At 48.3% G+C, this 15,312-nt stretch overlaps 1 protein-coding gene across 3 annotated transcripts in view; it reads right to left on the minus strand.

The window, feature by feature from the left end:
• BDNF (brain derived neurotrophic factor) overlaps positions 1 to 10,763 on the minus strand; it is a 34,434-nt gene extending 23,671 nt beyond the window's left edge. The window contains exon 1 of one of the 3 annotated variants that reach the window (XM_072338678.1): positions 10,454 to 10,763. In XM_072338678.1, the coding sequence (XP_072194779.1) occupies positions 10,454 to 10,456 (3 nt within the window). In that variant the 5' untranslated portion in view covers positions 10,457 to 10,763. Of the gene's footprint in view, positions 1 to 9,583; positions 9,915 to 10,453 lie in introns of those variants that run through there. The other 2 variants (XM_072338680.1, XM_072338681.1) reach the window with 2 other exon arrangements.
• Positions 10,764 to 15,312: the final 4,549 nt, after the last annotated feature.

Raw genomic sequence — 15,312 nt, forward strand, 5'->3', positions numbered from 1 at the left:
TAGACATTATTGCTAACTGTGATATAAAATTACCATTGTGGCCACAAAAAAGTCTTAGCAACAAAACCCAGACCACATCACATCCTCCTCCCCAGGGCCTGTGACTTGTGGTTCGTGATGCAAACACTGGATTCATTGCACTAAAGCCAAAATTTCCCTTAACTAACACATTTCATTTGTTTGCTGTCTTATCTGTTTATTGAATACTTAGGATTGTTAATCTTCTGCTAATTTAATAACTGGAACCACATGGCACGTAAATGTCACTGACTTCTACCAGGGAGGTGAATGGGCATCATGGAACAAGGTAGCACCGGGTTGCTGGGGCAGTGATCTGAGGTGGGACAGGAGCATGGGGCTGGCCCCTTTGGGCCTGAAAATCCTGCAGTTCATATGCAGAAAACCAACACAAGTGCAACTAACTTTCCTCTAACTCCACACAACTTCTCAAATGTGAGGCTGCACAGTGGGGACATGGCCACTGGGAGGACCCCAGTAACCCAAGCACGGGGCTGGTGTGCTCCAGCACCCACCAGAACCAAACTCCAGTGGGATGGACATGGGGCCTTCTGCAGAGATCCAGACCCACACTGCCAGAGTATGAACTCATAAAGAACATTATTAGTGCTTGTTTCCTGGACACTGTTTATTTTTCGTGTAGTTTACACAGCTGACGCGTAAATGCTCACAAAGGAGTGGTGGCTTCAAACAGCGCTTTGTTTGCCATTAGTTACCCTGATTAATCTGCTATAACTAATTGCAACCTGACGATATACTCCATGGCCTCATTGTGCCTTCAATAACTTGAATATAAACACCACTGAAGGCAGCAGGAATGCAAAGCATGTAAATCAGCACAGAGCCGAGCACTAGGTTTTCAACAAGGATCCTGCAGCCAGGAATTCAAACCATTATTCTGTATTTTCGTTATGTTTCTGTTTGATGCTTTACCCTTCTCCATGCTTGGAGCAGAATCCACTTCCCTTCCAGGCATGCATAGCATGTTCCCCTTTGGTTTCCTAATTTGGGTTAGATCCTATCGTGTGAAAAATATACTCCTATATTGTACCTAGAGCACACTGATGAGGCCTAAAGAGCTCTTCTGTGATGGGAATTAAGATCAAAAAGGATGTGGAATTTAAATATTCAACATTTTTTTTTTTCTTGGATATGAAACATAGAAAAACTGTTTTGATGCAAAAGTCGCTGCGACAGAATATGTTACTTAAACTCCAGGACTGTATTAGGGTAAGAAGGCTTTTTAGAAAGGAATCACACTGACAGAAACTCCTTCAAATGTAAATTATGACATTTTGTCTATTGCCTCTTACTAGAAATGTTGAAAAAAAAAATCTGTTAAAAATATTCTTTTAGGAAGTTGTATTGAGATAAAAGCAAATGGATAAGGATCAGTATAATTTAGAGGCTCATTTCTGATTAGTTTCTTAATTTATGCCCCATTAACTGCCAGAAATCTGCAGCAGTTACCAGTGTCCAGGAAGCACAGTTGATAACATGGTTTATTTTGCAGTAGCGTTTGCTGCTTTTCTGTTGGGACCTCATGCTTGCAGTGAGTTGATGCTTTGTTACTCCCCTGTCAGGGATACAGGCAAGGCTGGGACTGGGGTAAGCTAAACCTGCCCACAAACACATGCTCCCACAAGTTTGACCTAGACTTCTGTCTGAATTCAGCTGATATTTACAGCCATTGGTCTTGACCAACATCCCACAGTCAGCAGAAGCTCACAGAGGCAATGACTTCCCACACTGTGGTTTCAGATGCAGCCAGGCATGATGTACCAGCAAGTCACCACAGGATCAATAACTCTTCATCTTGTGTCCCCTGAGCACCAGGCAAGATACACCCATGCTCCTTGCTCATCTGCTTCCTCTGTGTGGGCCCACCTGCAGCACGCACACCGTTCCTCTGCAAAGACCCCTTCATGGGGCTCCTTCCCCACTCTGTATAACCCCTTGCTTCTCCCAGGCTTGAAAACTGTGAGAGAAACCCAAAACGTGAGATACTGAGACAAACAGATCCAAACCAGATTTGGTGCCAAGCTAGCATCCTCCCCACTGCTCCTGAGCAGGCCAGCATGCCAGGGCACAGGACAAGCCCAGCAGAGAGCAAATTGGGAAAGTCCGTCTTCCCTGGCTTCCCTCTGCCCTGAAACAGCAGTCTGAAGTTGTGCCCTGCTTCGTCTGGAAAATCCCTCCACATAAACGAATATGAAATTCTCACCATATAAAATTAACTTTCTCACTTTGCCTTAAAAAAAAAAAAAAAAAAAAAAAAAAAAAAAAAAAAAAAAGGCTCAGCCTTCCTGTCAGATGTTTTGATTGCTTTGGGCTCCCTAAAAATTGTAAGCTGGCAGAATTCTCCTTAGCGAGTGCTGTGGGAGATCTTTGATGGGATGATAAAAATAACTATTTGGTGCCAAAGGCGATAGACTGGGGAACAAAAGCCTCTCTGAAGTCAGCAAAGTTGGGATCTCTGAAAGAGTTCAAAAAAAGAAAAAGACAGAGCCCAGAGCAGCAGTGAATGTCCTGGGCTACGACCAAGGCTGTGCAGCTGATGGCTGAGTCTAGGTGAAGGATTTGGGAGCAGGAAAACAACAGGTGGCGGGCGGGAAATGTGCAAGAATCAGATCTGCCTGGGGAATAGGCAGTGGATAGAGTGACTGGCGGTGATGTGGCGCTGGGGGGAGAGAAGAATGGGACGAATCCCTGATGAAGCTCTGACCACCAGGCCTTTGTGAAGGACAAATGCACGGCAAGAAAAGCAGAGGAAAGGAAAAAAAAAACCAACCCAGACTTCAAACACTTGTTCCTTTGGGAGAGGATGAGGGCGAAACTTGTGGCAGATATTAGTCATGTCACTTAGCAAGGTGTTCAAATACCACCATGAATGATGAGGGCGGTATAAGGGCTTGCAATAACTTAGTCAGTAAACTAAACTTGAGGCACAAAGAAGATTCATATGGGAAATAATGTGAGATTCACTCCTGGTGTGGATGACATTCTGCATCCAATAGATGTACTATTCATTTTTCCTTTGATACAATAACATCTCAGCGATAGCGTAAGCGCTGTCACACTTCAGGCTGCAGCCAGTGGCATGTACAAAAGCAAAGGATGCTTGAGATATATTATCACCTACCAGAAAATTCCAAAACTGGGATTTGGCCCCTGCTTGAAAACCATTAGAGCTTTTTCTCTTGGCCAATTCTATTTTATCAGATATCTGCTTACAAAACTCAGCCAAATATCCTCTCAGATGGTTTTACAAACTTTCAGCAGATGTGAATGAGCATTTATTTGACAGAGACAACTTGCTACCTCGGCAGCTCCACCCTCCTGACCCTTCCTCGTGAATCCCTCTCTAAGTGGAGTTGGTCAGGTTTCAAAAGTATCTGCTGTCAAAAGTAATCTTTTTTACTTTTAGTAACCACCTGCTTCCCTGAAACCCATTGTCCTCTCATTATAAATTCAGTTTTGCACCTGAATATTACATCAAATCTCATCGTCAGGTTTTTGATGATAGTTTTATGGGAAAATATCGAAGGCCTCTTTGAACACGGTGTAAAACGATACAGAACTTCCCTGTTCCTCAGGGAAAGCCTGAATAGAAGTTGTAATAAATATGGAATGACCGCTGGGCTTGCTATGCAGGCTTCTTCCATTGCTGTTATTTTAGGGATACAAAAGTAAAAAATAAAAATAACAATAAAAAATACACCTTAATGCAGGATGAGGCCTGAAGTCAACATTTTGATTTTTCCATAGCTGTACATATTCAGTGCCTCCCATAGTTACCATTCATATTTGTTTCTTTTAAAAAAAACACCTACTTTTAAAGAAGCCAGAGCATGTATACGTGTATCTATGTGTATTTATCCGTGGTATTTTTCACTTTACTCATTGCTCAGGGGAGTTTGGTAACATATCTGTACTGTTGATGAACATACAGTAGCAAAAGAACTGCAAAGATTTGCCATACAACACACAAGCCATATAGGAACTGGAATTTATGCTCTCGGTTATTGACAGAGCAGCCAAGGAACCAGCCTGGCTGGCCTTCTCTCCTGCCTGCCTTGAAGAGGATGTATGGAAATGCATATGAAGCAAACTCTCTGGACACTGCCCGTGTTCTTCTATTCTCACTGAGCAGATGAGAGCGGAGTTAATCCTAAAGAATTCTCACTACCAATGTCCCTTCCTCATCAACATGCCTCCAACTTTTAAGTGCTTCAGATTGTCTGTTACCATTTGTTTTAATAATGGAATCCAGTCAGAAGCTCACGGCCCCATAAACTTTAGACATAATTTTAACTATATCAACTTTTAAAAGTCAGTATCTGCCTCATCAAAGGGCAATTATGTCCAATGTGGGTGTCTCTGCCAATTGTGTTTTGAACTGCAGCAATAATCCAACCAAACCATGCAAATAGCTTTTCTACACCCACATTTCTTAATTATCGTCATGAGACTGAGGTAGCTGAGACCAGATCTATAACATTTTCTGGATGTCAAAATGCCCACACACCTTCTGTAATCCTTGTGCTACCAGCCCCCTTTCACATTGCTTTTAGCTGGCCCATCTAATTATCTATTACCTTAACCGTTTAATGCATTATTCATAAGCCCCACAAAGGACTGTCAGGAGGAAGGGGCTCTGTTTAAGTAAGAGGAAACATCTTGTCTGACTAGACCACCTCAGCTGCACCACCATATAAACATTGTGGTGGACCATACACCCCTCCTCGCTCCTTTTCCTAAATGAACCGCTATGTTTTTACAGCCAGGTGAGACCTACGCCTCTAAAAGGCTCTGTATACATTGCAAACAGAAATAATGTGTTTTCGTCAGAGGTTTGTGGCCTACTTCCCATTTTGAAAATAAATAAATCCATTACCTTCTCATGTGCTACACTCAGTAAGAATCTGAAATGGCAAAGTAGTGAAAATGTTATGACTTAACGAACATGTTGCGTAATCATTCTTACCAAATGTCAAAATAAATTGGAGGCCAGCATGTATGGTTTATGCTTGTTAACTTAGGGTTTTGTTTGCTATTTTGGGAAGAAAAAAAAGAAAGACCAGAACACTAAAAAATAGGGGAACAGAAAGTATATATTTGGGCACTGATGGAAAGAGCTTGGCCCATGACAGCCCAGCTTCTCTTACACCCTGCCAACAGACCACAAGACTGTGCTCTGCCATCAAGTTCCAGCAGCACCAGGAACTGCGGAACACATGGAATGAAGCCAGATTCTACCTAAGCTTGAGGCCACTGTGGGATACCTGTAAGCCTTGTGAAGTGTCCCATCACATCCAGTGTTGGTGTGAAGGTATTCAGAAACATGGGATTTGCCTGCCCAAAGCAAAGAACTTTCTGTTTGTCCAAGCAATGAGTACCTGGAAAGCTCCAAGTTTGGAATATCTGCAGATCCAATGGCTTGATCCTTGGATCTTCCCCCTGAGGTTGCCTCAGGAAAAGCCCAATTAGGATTATGCGATAAGTAAAATGACTCCCATACTTATGCGATTAGGAAGACAGATCTCTAAAACAACACATTCAAAAGAAGATCAAAGCAGTGCTGTTCTTTTGTGGTTAGATTTTGCCTTATTTACACTTTGCCCCATTGTGTACATGTTCTAGCAGCACCCAGAGGCCACAGCTGTGCGTTGCTCACTCCATCAAAGGTAATGCCTCCAGCGTGCCAGTATTCCTTACGGCCTGCATGAAACGCACAGATACACATATGTGGCTTTCATTTATTTTGTTTCATGACACAGGGAGGGGGGAAAAATCCTTTTCATACACCTACATCTATCACATAGCAACTAAGAATAGAAGCAATATTGAGACAGATGGAAATGTTAACGGTGACAGCTCACAAGCACGAATCGCACATTTGTGAAATAATGAAATGGGTGGGCAGTTGTTATATGAACTCCATGTCAGTCGTTATGTTTTCCTGGCTATAATTTTGCAAGAGTATGTCTCAGAGATATTTTCAGTGACCCAGAGGAGTTGGTGCCCTGCGCTGTGCCACACCTTGCTGGTGTGTGGGAGAAAGGACTCGGGGAAGTGCTGAGTGATTTGCGCACAGAGCAGCTCATCACAAGCCCTGGGATGACCTGGGACATTTCCTTGCCAGGACAACTCAGTATTCCTATGTGTGGGGGGAGGGACACAGAAAGGAGGTGTAAAAATGTTTGGAAACCCAAATGCAAGGGAAACACAGGATGCTCAGATTTGTTTCCAATGCTTAGTTTTAGCCATATGAGTATTATGTGCTTACCTATCATCTGCCCATATTCTGTGGTCCCTATTGTGACCAGGGCTTGCCAACCATGAATGGCAACAAGTTAGCCCTGCATTCCTCACCTCAGTCTTCCTAGCTCTTTGTGCCCCAAAAGCTGCTGTCTCCATTTTAAGAACCGCTTTGATGAAGCTGGTTTTGCTAGCCCCATTTTCCAAGTCTCCATCCAAGCGTTTTTCCACCAACAAAAGAAACATTGTGCTCTCAATCTAATGTTAGCTCAGAGGGGAGGGAGCTGTGAAAGTGCTTACCCATAAAGTCTATCCATACATCTGTCCATACACCTTTCAGCCTGTGCTACCTGTCTGTTTCCCAAGTCCAAAGGAACCTGCTGATTTTCAGAGGTACTGTTGCTTTCACAAGATGCTGTTTACAGCATCACGTTGACATTACTATTTTTTGCTGGAGGAATGAACTAGATCTCCTGAAACCTTATGGATGTTCTCTTTGTGTATCCGATTAAAAAAAATAATAATAATAACAACAACAAAAAAACCTCCAGCAGCTACATCTTGGAGTGCTCAGTGGAGATTTACTACAGTGATTCATTCATGATAAGACTTTCAGCTCTGAGCAAAATTTCTCCTTGGGGATTCATCCACCTTTCCAGAATCTCTCATGGCTGGGCAATAGTGTGCCACTGCTTCTAGGAAGCAAAGTCCAGTTACTAAATGGCAGACAGATGACATTTTCTTTGGGCATTTTTGGGACCTTGAGACTATTGGCATGGTAAAGAGATGAAAAAAATAATATCTTGCTGCACAAAGTCAAGTGTGCACATCCAGCCCCTCAGCTTAACAAAATGCTACACAAGCCTCCATATCTATCAGTGATGGCCACCAGAAGTATCGGGTCATTCAAAATAGGAGAACTACTGAAGGATGTTGAAAATCAAGTGGTTATCCCAATGGAGAATGATAAATTTCGAGACAGATCATGCCTACATCAAATACCACGTAGAGAAACATCTTATACTGGAGATGCCAAACCAATTAAGTTTCACCAGGGATATTAGGATATCTCTCATACCCGAGAGATGCCAAACCAATTAAGTTTCACCAGGGGAGGTTTTGGTTGGATGTTAGGAAGAATTTCTTCTCAGAAGGAGCAGTGAGGCATTAGCACAGGCTGCCCAAGGAGGGGGTGGAGTCATCTGGAGGTGTCCAAGAAAAGGGTAGATGCGGCACTAAGGTCAGTGGGCATGGCAGAGGTAGGTTGGGGTTGGACTTGGAGATCTTAGAGGTCTTTTCCAACCTTAATGATTCTGTGATTCTAAACCATTGAAGTTACCACTTGTGGTAATGGGCAAAATAGAAGGAAAGCCATTAAAGAGGACAAAAACAAGCTGTCACGTCAAAGCCTTGGAGGATGAAGTGAGATTCAGAGGAGATTGGACATTTTACAGTATCATAAGCATAAGAGACGGAAAGCAGTGATGAACCACCACCAAATGGGTGACAGCTCCTGGAGAAATACTAGGTACTAAAATCAATAAAGCCACTTGCAGATGAAGGCATGAGTCACTCGAGCAAATGTGACCAAATATGGCCCAGTGTCATTTGTTAGCGGCCACCCGTCCCATCCATCTCGCAGAGAGAGTTCAGTGTTCTGCACAAACAAGGTGGTGGAGGCAGAAAGGGCAACAGCAGGACTGGGAGTTTGGAAGGGCTGCAGACAGAGCACTGAGTGTAAATTTAAAGTGAATGAAGACATACGCGGCTGTCCCCGGGGTGGGAAATTCACGTAAACAGAAAATCCTCGAGTTGGGAGAGCAGCACGGTGTGTTTGGGGAACTGGCTAGGCTCCGACAGGGCTCACCGCCTCTAGTTCGCAGCACACGTACTCAGCTCTGAGCCACCTGACTCCTTCCCGAGCGAGGAGAGGTCAGAGGATGCTTCCTTAAGAATCTCACAACCCGGCGCTTCTAAGGAGCCGCGTTCGGGCTCCCTCCATCCTGCCGACGACAGCCGCTCCCGGAGCGGCCTTTTCCTTCTCCACGAGTTTCTCCTCGCCTGGGCGCTGCCGAGAAACGTCCCGGCAGCGCAACTTTCCAACTGCGAATGGAAAAACACCCGGCTGCTTCCCTCCCCTTCTCGGGCTGCCCGGCCGGGAGGGGGCCGCTCCCGGAGCGGGGCGGACAGGAGCCCCCCGCACAGCGCACGGCGCTCCTGCGGCAGCTCCATGTTGGCTCCGGGGAGATGGCATCCCCGGCCCCCGCACCCGGGACCCCGGCGGGAGTCGGTCGCCGCGGTAACCGCTCGGCGGGGGCGGCGGGGGGGACGCCCAGCCGTGCCAGCCCCGCGCTGCCGGGGTTCCCTGCTCGGCGCTACGTGCGAGCTGCCGCGGGAGCCCGGGGAGGCGGGGGCGCCGGGATCCTCCCTCCTTCTTTCCCTCCCTGCCTCCCCGGCGGGGCCGGCGCCGCAGCGGGGCGCCGCCGGCACTGCCGCAGGGAGAGGTGCCTGGGTGAGGGGGAGTCGGAGCCTCTCCCTCGGGGCAGGGAGGAGAGGGGGGCGGCCGGGATCCCCCGGCGGAGGCAGCACAGCCCCTTACTCCTCGGGAACCCCCCCCACCCCAACAGGGTTTGGCGGGGAGAGCTATGCACAGGCTCCGCGCAGAGCCCCAGAGCTTCTCTACCTGCTACACCGCCGCTGCTCCGCCAAACTGCTGACTTTCCAGAGCTTATTTTTAGCCCGGAGACTAAATATTATTAGCTACATTTCTACGTAGGAAGGATAGGAAGAGGGAGGGGAGGGGGGCACTAGAGAGAGGGAGGCGAGCAGAAAGCTTATCTGAGCCATCTCCAGGCGGGGGGCTGCGTTTGGGTTTCAGGCTCGTCAAACACCTCCCCCCTTTCATTTCTAGGGAAGCGGGTGCGGACATGGGATCGGCAGCGCAGCGCACCCGGCGCTCCGCTCCGTCGGGGGCTGCACACACACACATACATACACCGCGGGGCCATCGGTGACCCCCGCACTGGGCACCGGGAGGCTCCATGAAGGTGCAGCTCAGCTGCGTCTCTTTATCTGCGTGAGATCAGCTGTGCACGGTGCCAGCCAGAGCTGAGCTGCAGCTCTTCAGCTACGCAAAATCAACTTCCATCCTCAGCTAGGAAAAATACCCGGCGCATCTGCTTATCTCGGTAACGATCGGTTGCATCTCTGCCCAAAGCATGCACACGCAGCTCGAGATACGAGATGCCCAGATAAAATCAGGCACAACTTAACTCGCAGTGCAATCTCATAACGCGTCTCCTACCTTTGCTACGCTCCACGCACAGCCCCGCCACAAAGGGAACAAAACTCGGCATAGAGCAGGAACCCATCCCCACAGCACCGAGCGGGAGGCAGAGCCAGAGGGGGGGAGTCACCCCTCTGCTTACCTTGCTCACAGCCAACACCACCGGCAGTGGCTAGATCGCGGAGATAAACACTCGCATTTCCCAAAGTTGACACCGTCAAACCAACCCCCGGAGCTTGCAAGACTCTTTTTTTTTTTTTTTTTTTCACCCCCCTCTTCCCTCCCTTTCCTCCTTTTCCTATCGCAGCCCGCACCGCTAGGAATTCAACTTCGCCCAGCTCCGGCGGGCGGGGAGGGGAGGGGAGGGAGGGAGCGAGGGGCGGGGGGGGGGGGGTCGGCGCCGGCTGCCAGCGGCTCCCCTAACCCCGCCGGGCCGCGCAAGAGGCGCGCAGCGGGGCGGGACGCGGAGCCGCCCCCGCCGCCGCCTCTGTCCAGGGTGCTGCCCCGCCGCAGCCGCCGCCGCTGCGCGCCCGCTGCGCGCTTCCTGCGCGGCCCCCGCTGGCGTCACGTGTAAAGCGCGGCTCTGCGCGCCCTCCGCCCGGCCCTGCCCGCTCCCCGCGCCCCCCGCCCGCTCCTCCGGCCCGAGTTCCTCGGGCTTTCCTCCCAGCCCAGTGCGCTGGGGTGAAACTTGCGCCGGCCGCACCGCCATCGCGCTGGGTCGGAGACCCGGGCACGTTAAGTACTCGAAAGCCGAGCCCGTGATATCACACTCTGTCGTTAAGCAACATCTCCAGCTATTTTTTTTTCTTTTTTTTTTTTTTTTTCCTCCCAGTTATAAGAACACGCTTTTAAAATTCTTATTATTATTTTCTTTTTATAGGTACTCACCATTGTTTCTTTGCTGTCCTGGAGACAGAAGTGTCTTAAAACCTGGTCTCTCCAACAGATGCTGGAAGGTAATGTGTCTTGTTTGAAGTCATCATGTGAGAACTTCTGCTTTGCTCAGTGGATCGCCCACCACTTGGTGTGACTTATGAATCTAATAACCCTTTGCAATATCCGCGAGCTTCAACTCTCCGCCACCTTGGTGCCTACAGAAGACAGAAAGCGACTGGCAGGGAGTTTTAAAAACCTATAGATGTACGCAAACGCCTTAGCTCAGAGTCACGTTTCCCTCTGAGTTCTTACGTGATCCTAATGAATGAGAGGGGTTACCGGCTCGCTCGCTATAAAACGCGCCCGCGGCCGCCCCCGGGAAGCGGGACGGAAAGTTCCCGAGGAAAGCCCCGGCCCGACCCAGCCCCGGCAGCGCTCCTTCCGCCTCCCGGCCCGCAGGGCGCCATGTCCGGCCCTGCCAGCGGTGCACAGGTAAGTTCACCTGCGGTCCTCCCGCGGGAGCGCTCCGGGACTTGTTGCGCACCCGCGGGGAGCGCGGCACCCTGGCCTGGGCGAGCCGGGCCGAATCCAGCCGCACCTTCCCGACCCGCTCCCCGGACCTCTCTACCCCAGACGTCCCCCGATCCTATGCCCGCCCCCCCTCCCCCCCCTCTCCCTCCCCCCCCCCCTTTTTTTCCCCTTCCTCGGAGTGAGGGCCTCCTTCCCTGCCACCCACTGCCCCCATTTTCTCTCCGTGTCTCTTCTCCAGGGACCGCAGCCTGGGGACCGCCGCCGCGCCCACACCAGTCCTCGGGAGAGAACAGCAACCATCCGGCCCCGGACTTGCCAAACTTCATGGAGTGCCTCCAGGAGCGCAGCAGAAGCCAGAGCCTGAGTTCCTCGCTCTTTGCCATTCCCTCCTGAGCGACTGCTACAGGTGCATTTACGGGGTGTTTCTCCCCCAAACGCCCCTGCTCCCCCCCAGCCCCAGCCTTGAGTACCTCTGCCTGGGAGCCAAAGCGAGCAGCCTCTTCCATGACAACCACTTCTGTTGATCCATGCAATAACCAGCAGATGCTGCCCTAAGACTGGTACAGCTGGTATGTTCCTGCCTTGGCTGTCCTGGGGGCAAGGTGGCCAAAGGGAAGCCAGGTGGGCTCCAGTGCACCTGCCCGGAGAAGGACTGCAGGCCCCCTTCATCAACATCACACACTGCTGTGTGACATGCGGCAGGACGAGCAGCTCACCAGGCTGGTGTAAGGCTGCACCCAATAAATTGCCCTGTCACTTGTCACCCGAGACCCATCCTGAGGCACTGATCATCCACCAGGAAGCTGAACTTTCAACTGCTTCAAGTTGTGGTAGTTCATGTTAGTAGCAGTTATGAAGTCACATTAGTACCACTTTTGAAATTCTACTAAAACCACCATACAAGCATTTCAGCAAGCAGGATGGCTGTGAGTTCTGCTCTCCCAGCCTTCCAAGCCAACAGCTTCCACCTGTTCCCCAGCAGAGCAGAATCACTGCAGTAATACCTTTGTGGGACTGAAAGTCCTACAGGTCATTCACACAAGTAAGTATCCCAGACCTGAAAGTTTCTGACTCTGCAGAGTTCTTCTCAGAGGATTTGGGAAGAGACAACTCTACATAAATACCGTATCAATTATAAAAATCACCTCTAGGTATTTCTTTCATAACTCAAGGAACTTTCATCTAGAAAACCATCCCAGCTCCATCATTTGCAAAGAAGTAATCAATCCAAAGCACTTCTCCCTGCTTCTTGCCCCATTGACTTCCAGATAGTTTCATTTTTTGACATAGCTCTCAGTTGCTAGGAACATCCAGAGGAAAATTTGGCCAGGTCACACTATTCTGATGAGGTAATAGTATTGAACTTACTAAAACCTTGCACAAAAGTTGTCCCAGAAATCTATGGCTGGAATGGGACACACAGCTGATGGGATTTGCCAATGCTAGAATGCTGTCCTGAAATGCTCCTGGGAAATTGCTTTGGATATCTCAAACCAAGCCCTTCACCTCAGTGTGATAGACAACAGCTGTAGTAATCACGATAACAGAAATAAAGGGTATGGAAGAACAAAAGCTCATGGGTAGAGTAATACAGCATGCCCAAATGCATGGGAGTTGCCAAGCAGAAGAGGACGCAGTAGGATAAAGCAATCATAATCTCATGGGGATGCTCACTGGTGACTGAGCAGTCCACACTGTTCTGGGGGACCAGGGATAGGACATCAGTTGTCACAGAGAAACAGTATGGAAAGATCACTGCCAGGTCCTTCAGAGAGATTCCTGCAGGAGAGGCACTGAGGGAGGAATGAGGCAGACTAAACCTAGCTATCCACTGGGTTTCCCAGCCATTTACTTCTCTTACCTTTCATCCCTGACTCTGTTATCTCTGGAAGGACAGATCTCCAGTCCATGAGACAACCAGCCATGAGACATCGCTTGATGTGAGTAGATGGAAAGAACTTCTTTTCACCTTATCACAGAGGGGCACAGTTATTTCAAAGTCATTCAAGTGGCAAGCCATACACTTCAGTAAAAGTCAGCCCTGGCACATCAAGTCCAGTCCAACATTTAAGAGTGACAATCAGGTGTTCTGCTTACAGGGTGCTGAGACAGCATCGCTGTTGGCCTCTGCCAGAGCTGTGCTACACAGGGCTTGCTATGTTCAGGTGGTTCGTACATATAAGGTAATGTACTTCTCTTGTTCCAAGTATGTTTATCTTGGATTTACATTGTTACCAGATGAAGTATACAGCTGTAGGACTTGACTTCAGCGGGACTACTCATATGTAAATAGTGACAAAACTGTTTAGCAGATGAGGCCTAATTAAGCAAGAATCAGTCATACATTTTCCCCTCTCTCAGACAGAAGAATGTGAAGAATACTGTAGGAGCATTGCTGGAAGGTCCTGGTGCCTTGAACCAACCCACCAAACACAACCAAATCCCAAGTGAGCTGCAAACGTTCATTCCCTGGCTTAAAGCACCAGGCGAAAGCAGTGAGCTGTTATTTGTTGACTTTTTCACATACACAAAGTGTGCAGCTGGCTGTCCTGCTAAGCACAGGCTGGAAGGCTTTTTACAGACGCCGTGCACTTGCCGCTCCTTCAGAGATCATCAGGAAAGCATCTCAAACCCTGGCGCTGGCAATCGGAGCAGAATCAGATGCTAACAGTATCTGTCAACTTGAAGGAGACGCTTCTGAAACAAGAGCCATATTGCATAATCTCTGCTGTGAAACGTGGCTGCCAGCATCTCTACATGCCAGCACGCTCATGGCGTGCTTGAAAGAAAAGGTCCTGCGGGGTCGATGTGTGCTGGGTTGGCTGGTAACCTCCTGCCTCTGCAGCAGGCAGGTTTGGCACTGCCTGCTGCTGCCCAGAGGGGAAATACCATCCTCCCAGAATGCTTTTAGGGTTGCCTCCCATAAAGTGCTAATGATCTATGCTTGATTTCCTCCTCCTGAAGATTATCCTGCCCTAATATCTCCATCTTCTCCATGATCTACATGCTGCAAACAGTCCCTTCCACCTCCCTCCCTGGAATAGTTTTCCTTTCTTCCAAGCCCACTCGTCTTCAAACCGCTCCCAATTGCGTATTTTCACGCTGGTAACATGCAGATGAACATCGTAGTCATGATCCCACTCAGATACTAAACAAGCCTCCCACCAATGCTCAGTCCTCCTTTAAAGCACTAGAACATTACATTTTGCTTTCTGTCTCCTCAAAATACCAGGAAATCCTATGGAGTAGGCAGTCTGCATCGAATGTGTCTCGTGGTTGCCCCTTAAGGTGCACAGCGAGCAGCGAGCACCCTCCAAGTGCACATTGGCATGGGGTGATGGCTTCTCCCCATCACAGTAAGGATTTGGAAACTTCTCAGCAAGATCTCAAATTGTGGCAAGCTCACCTTTACGATTTGTAAAACCAAGGGAGAGACCAAAGTCTGGCTCAAGCTCCGCACCTGTAGGAAAACTGTAAGTCAGGGAACAACTAGGTTCCCACCATCCCAGTGCTGGATGCCTTGGACACTGCTCTCATGCTACAGAGACAGCAGCAAAATTGGAGTCGTTTCCCCAAAGCTACTTTTGTTATTTATGGAGAAGGTGTGATTCAGGACAACTTCTAGAATTAAACATCCCTGCTTTGTTTTTCTCAGACAACCACTGATGCAAATGCATCTCAGGCTATATCTCATCTGCTTGTGTGGCACTCACTTAGGTTAGCTGCAAAAGACAGGAGATGAGATAAATGTAATGGAAACTATTGGCCCACGTAAGTTCTCCTGGATGACCTGAGCAAAATGAGCCACTGGGTATCTCTTACTAGAATAAAACCAGAGATAGGGAGAGAAATCAGAACCTGGAGAAAAAAGAAACATGACAGCCGTAATCTGTTACTATTGCAACCTGATTACTGGGTGCTTTGACATACTGGGGGACGCTTTCCTTCTCCAATGAAGAATGCATTTCACTTCATGTTACCGCAGGGGAAGTATTTGCCGACAGATCAACCTTTTAAACCGACTCTCTTCACACTCCTTTAAAAAGAGCAAACAGACACTGTGAACTTGGGAGGGAAAAAAAAAAAACAAAACAAGATACAGCTCACCTCACCACATTTTAAAATGCTGTTTGGTATAGCCCTGAGTTAGGGGGGAATTTCAGCACTTCCAGAACCAAGGGGGATTTGTCTTAGTTTCTTTTTAAACATTAGTTTATAAAGGAACTGAAGTGTGTGTTTACTTTTTGCTTATAAGTACAATTGTCTCTAAAACTATATTAATCTACTTCTTTACAGTCAAATACCCTATCAGCTTGAATGGGAGTTCTCTGTAACAGCTG

This window comes from Excalfactoria chinensis, chromosome 5, assembly GCF_039878825.1.
Source record: "Excalfactoria chinensis isolate bCotChi1 chromosome 5, bCotChi1.hap2, whole genome shotgun sequence".
Taxonomy (NCBI): Eukaryota; Metazoa; Chordata; class Aves; order Galliformes; family Phasianidae; genus Excalfactoria; species Excalfactoria chinensis.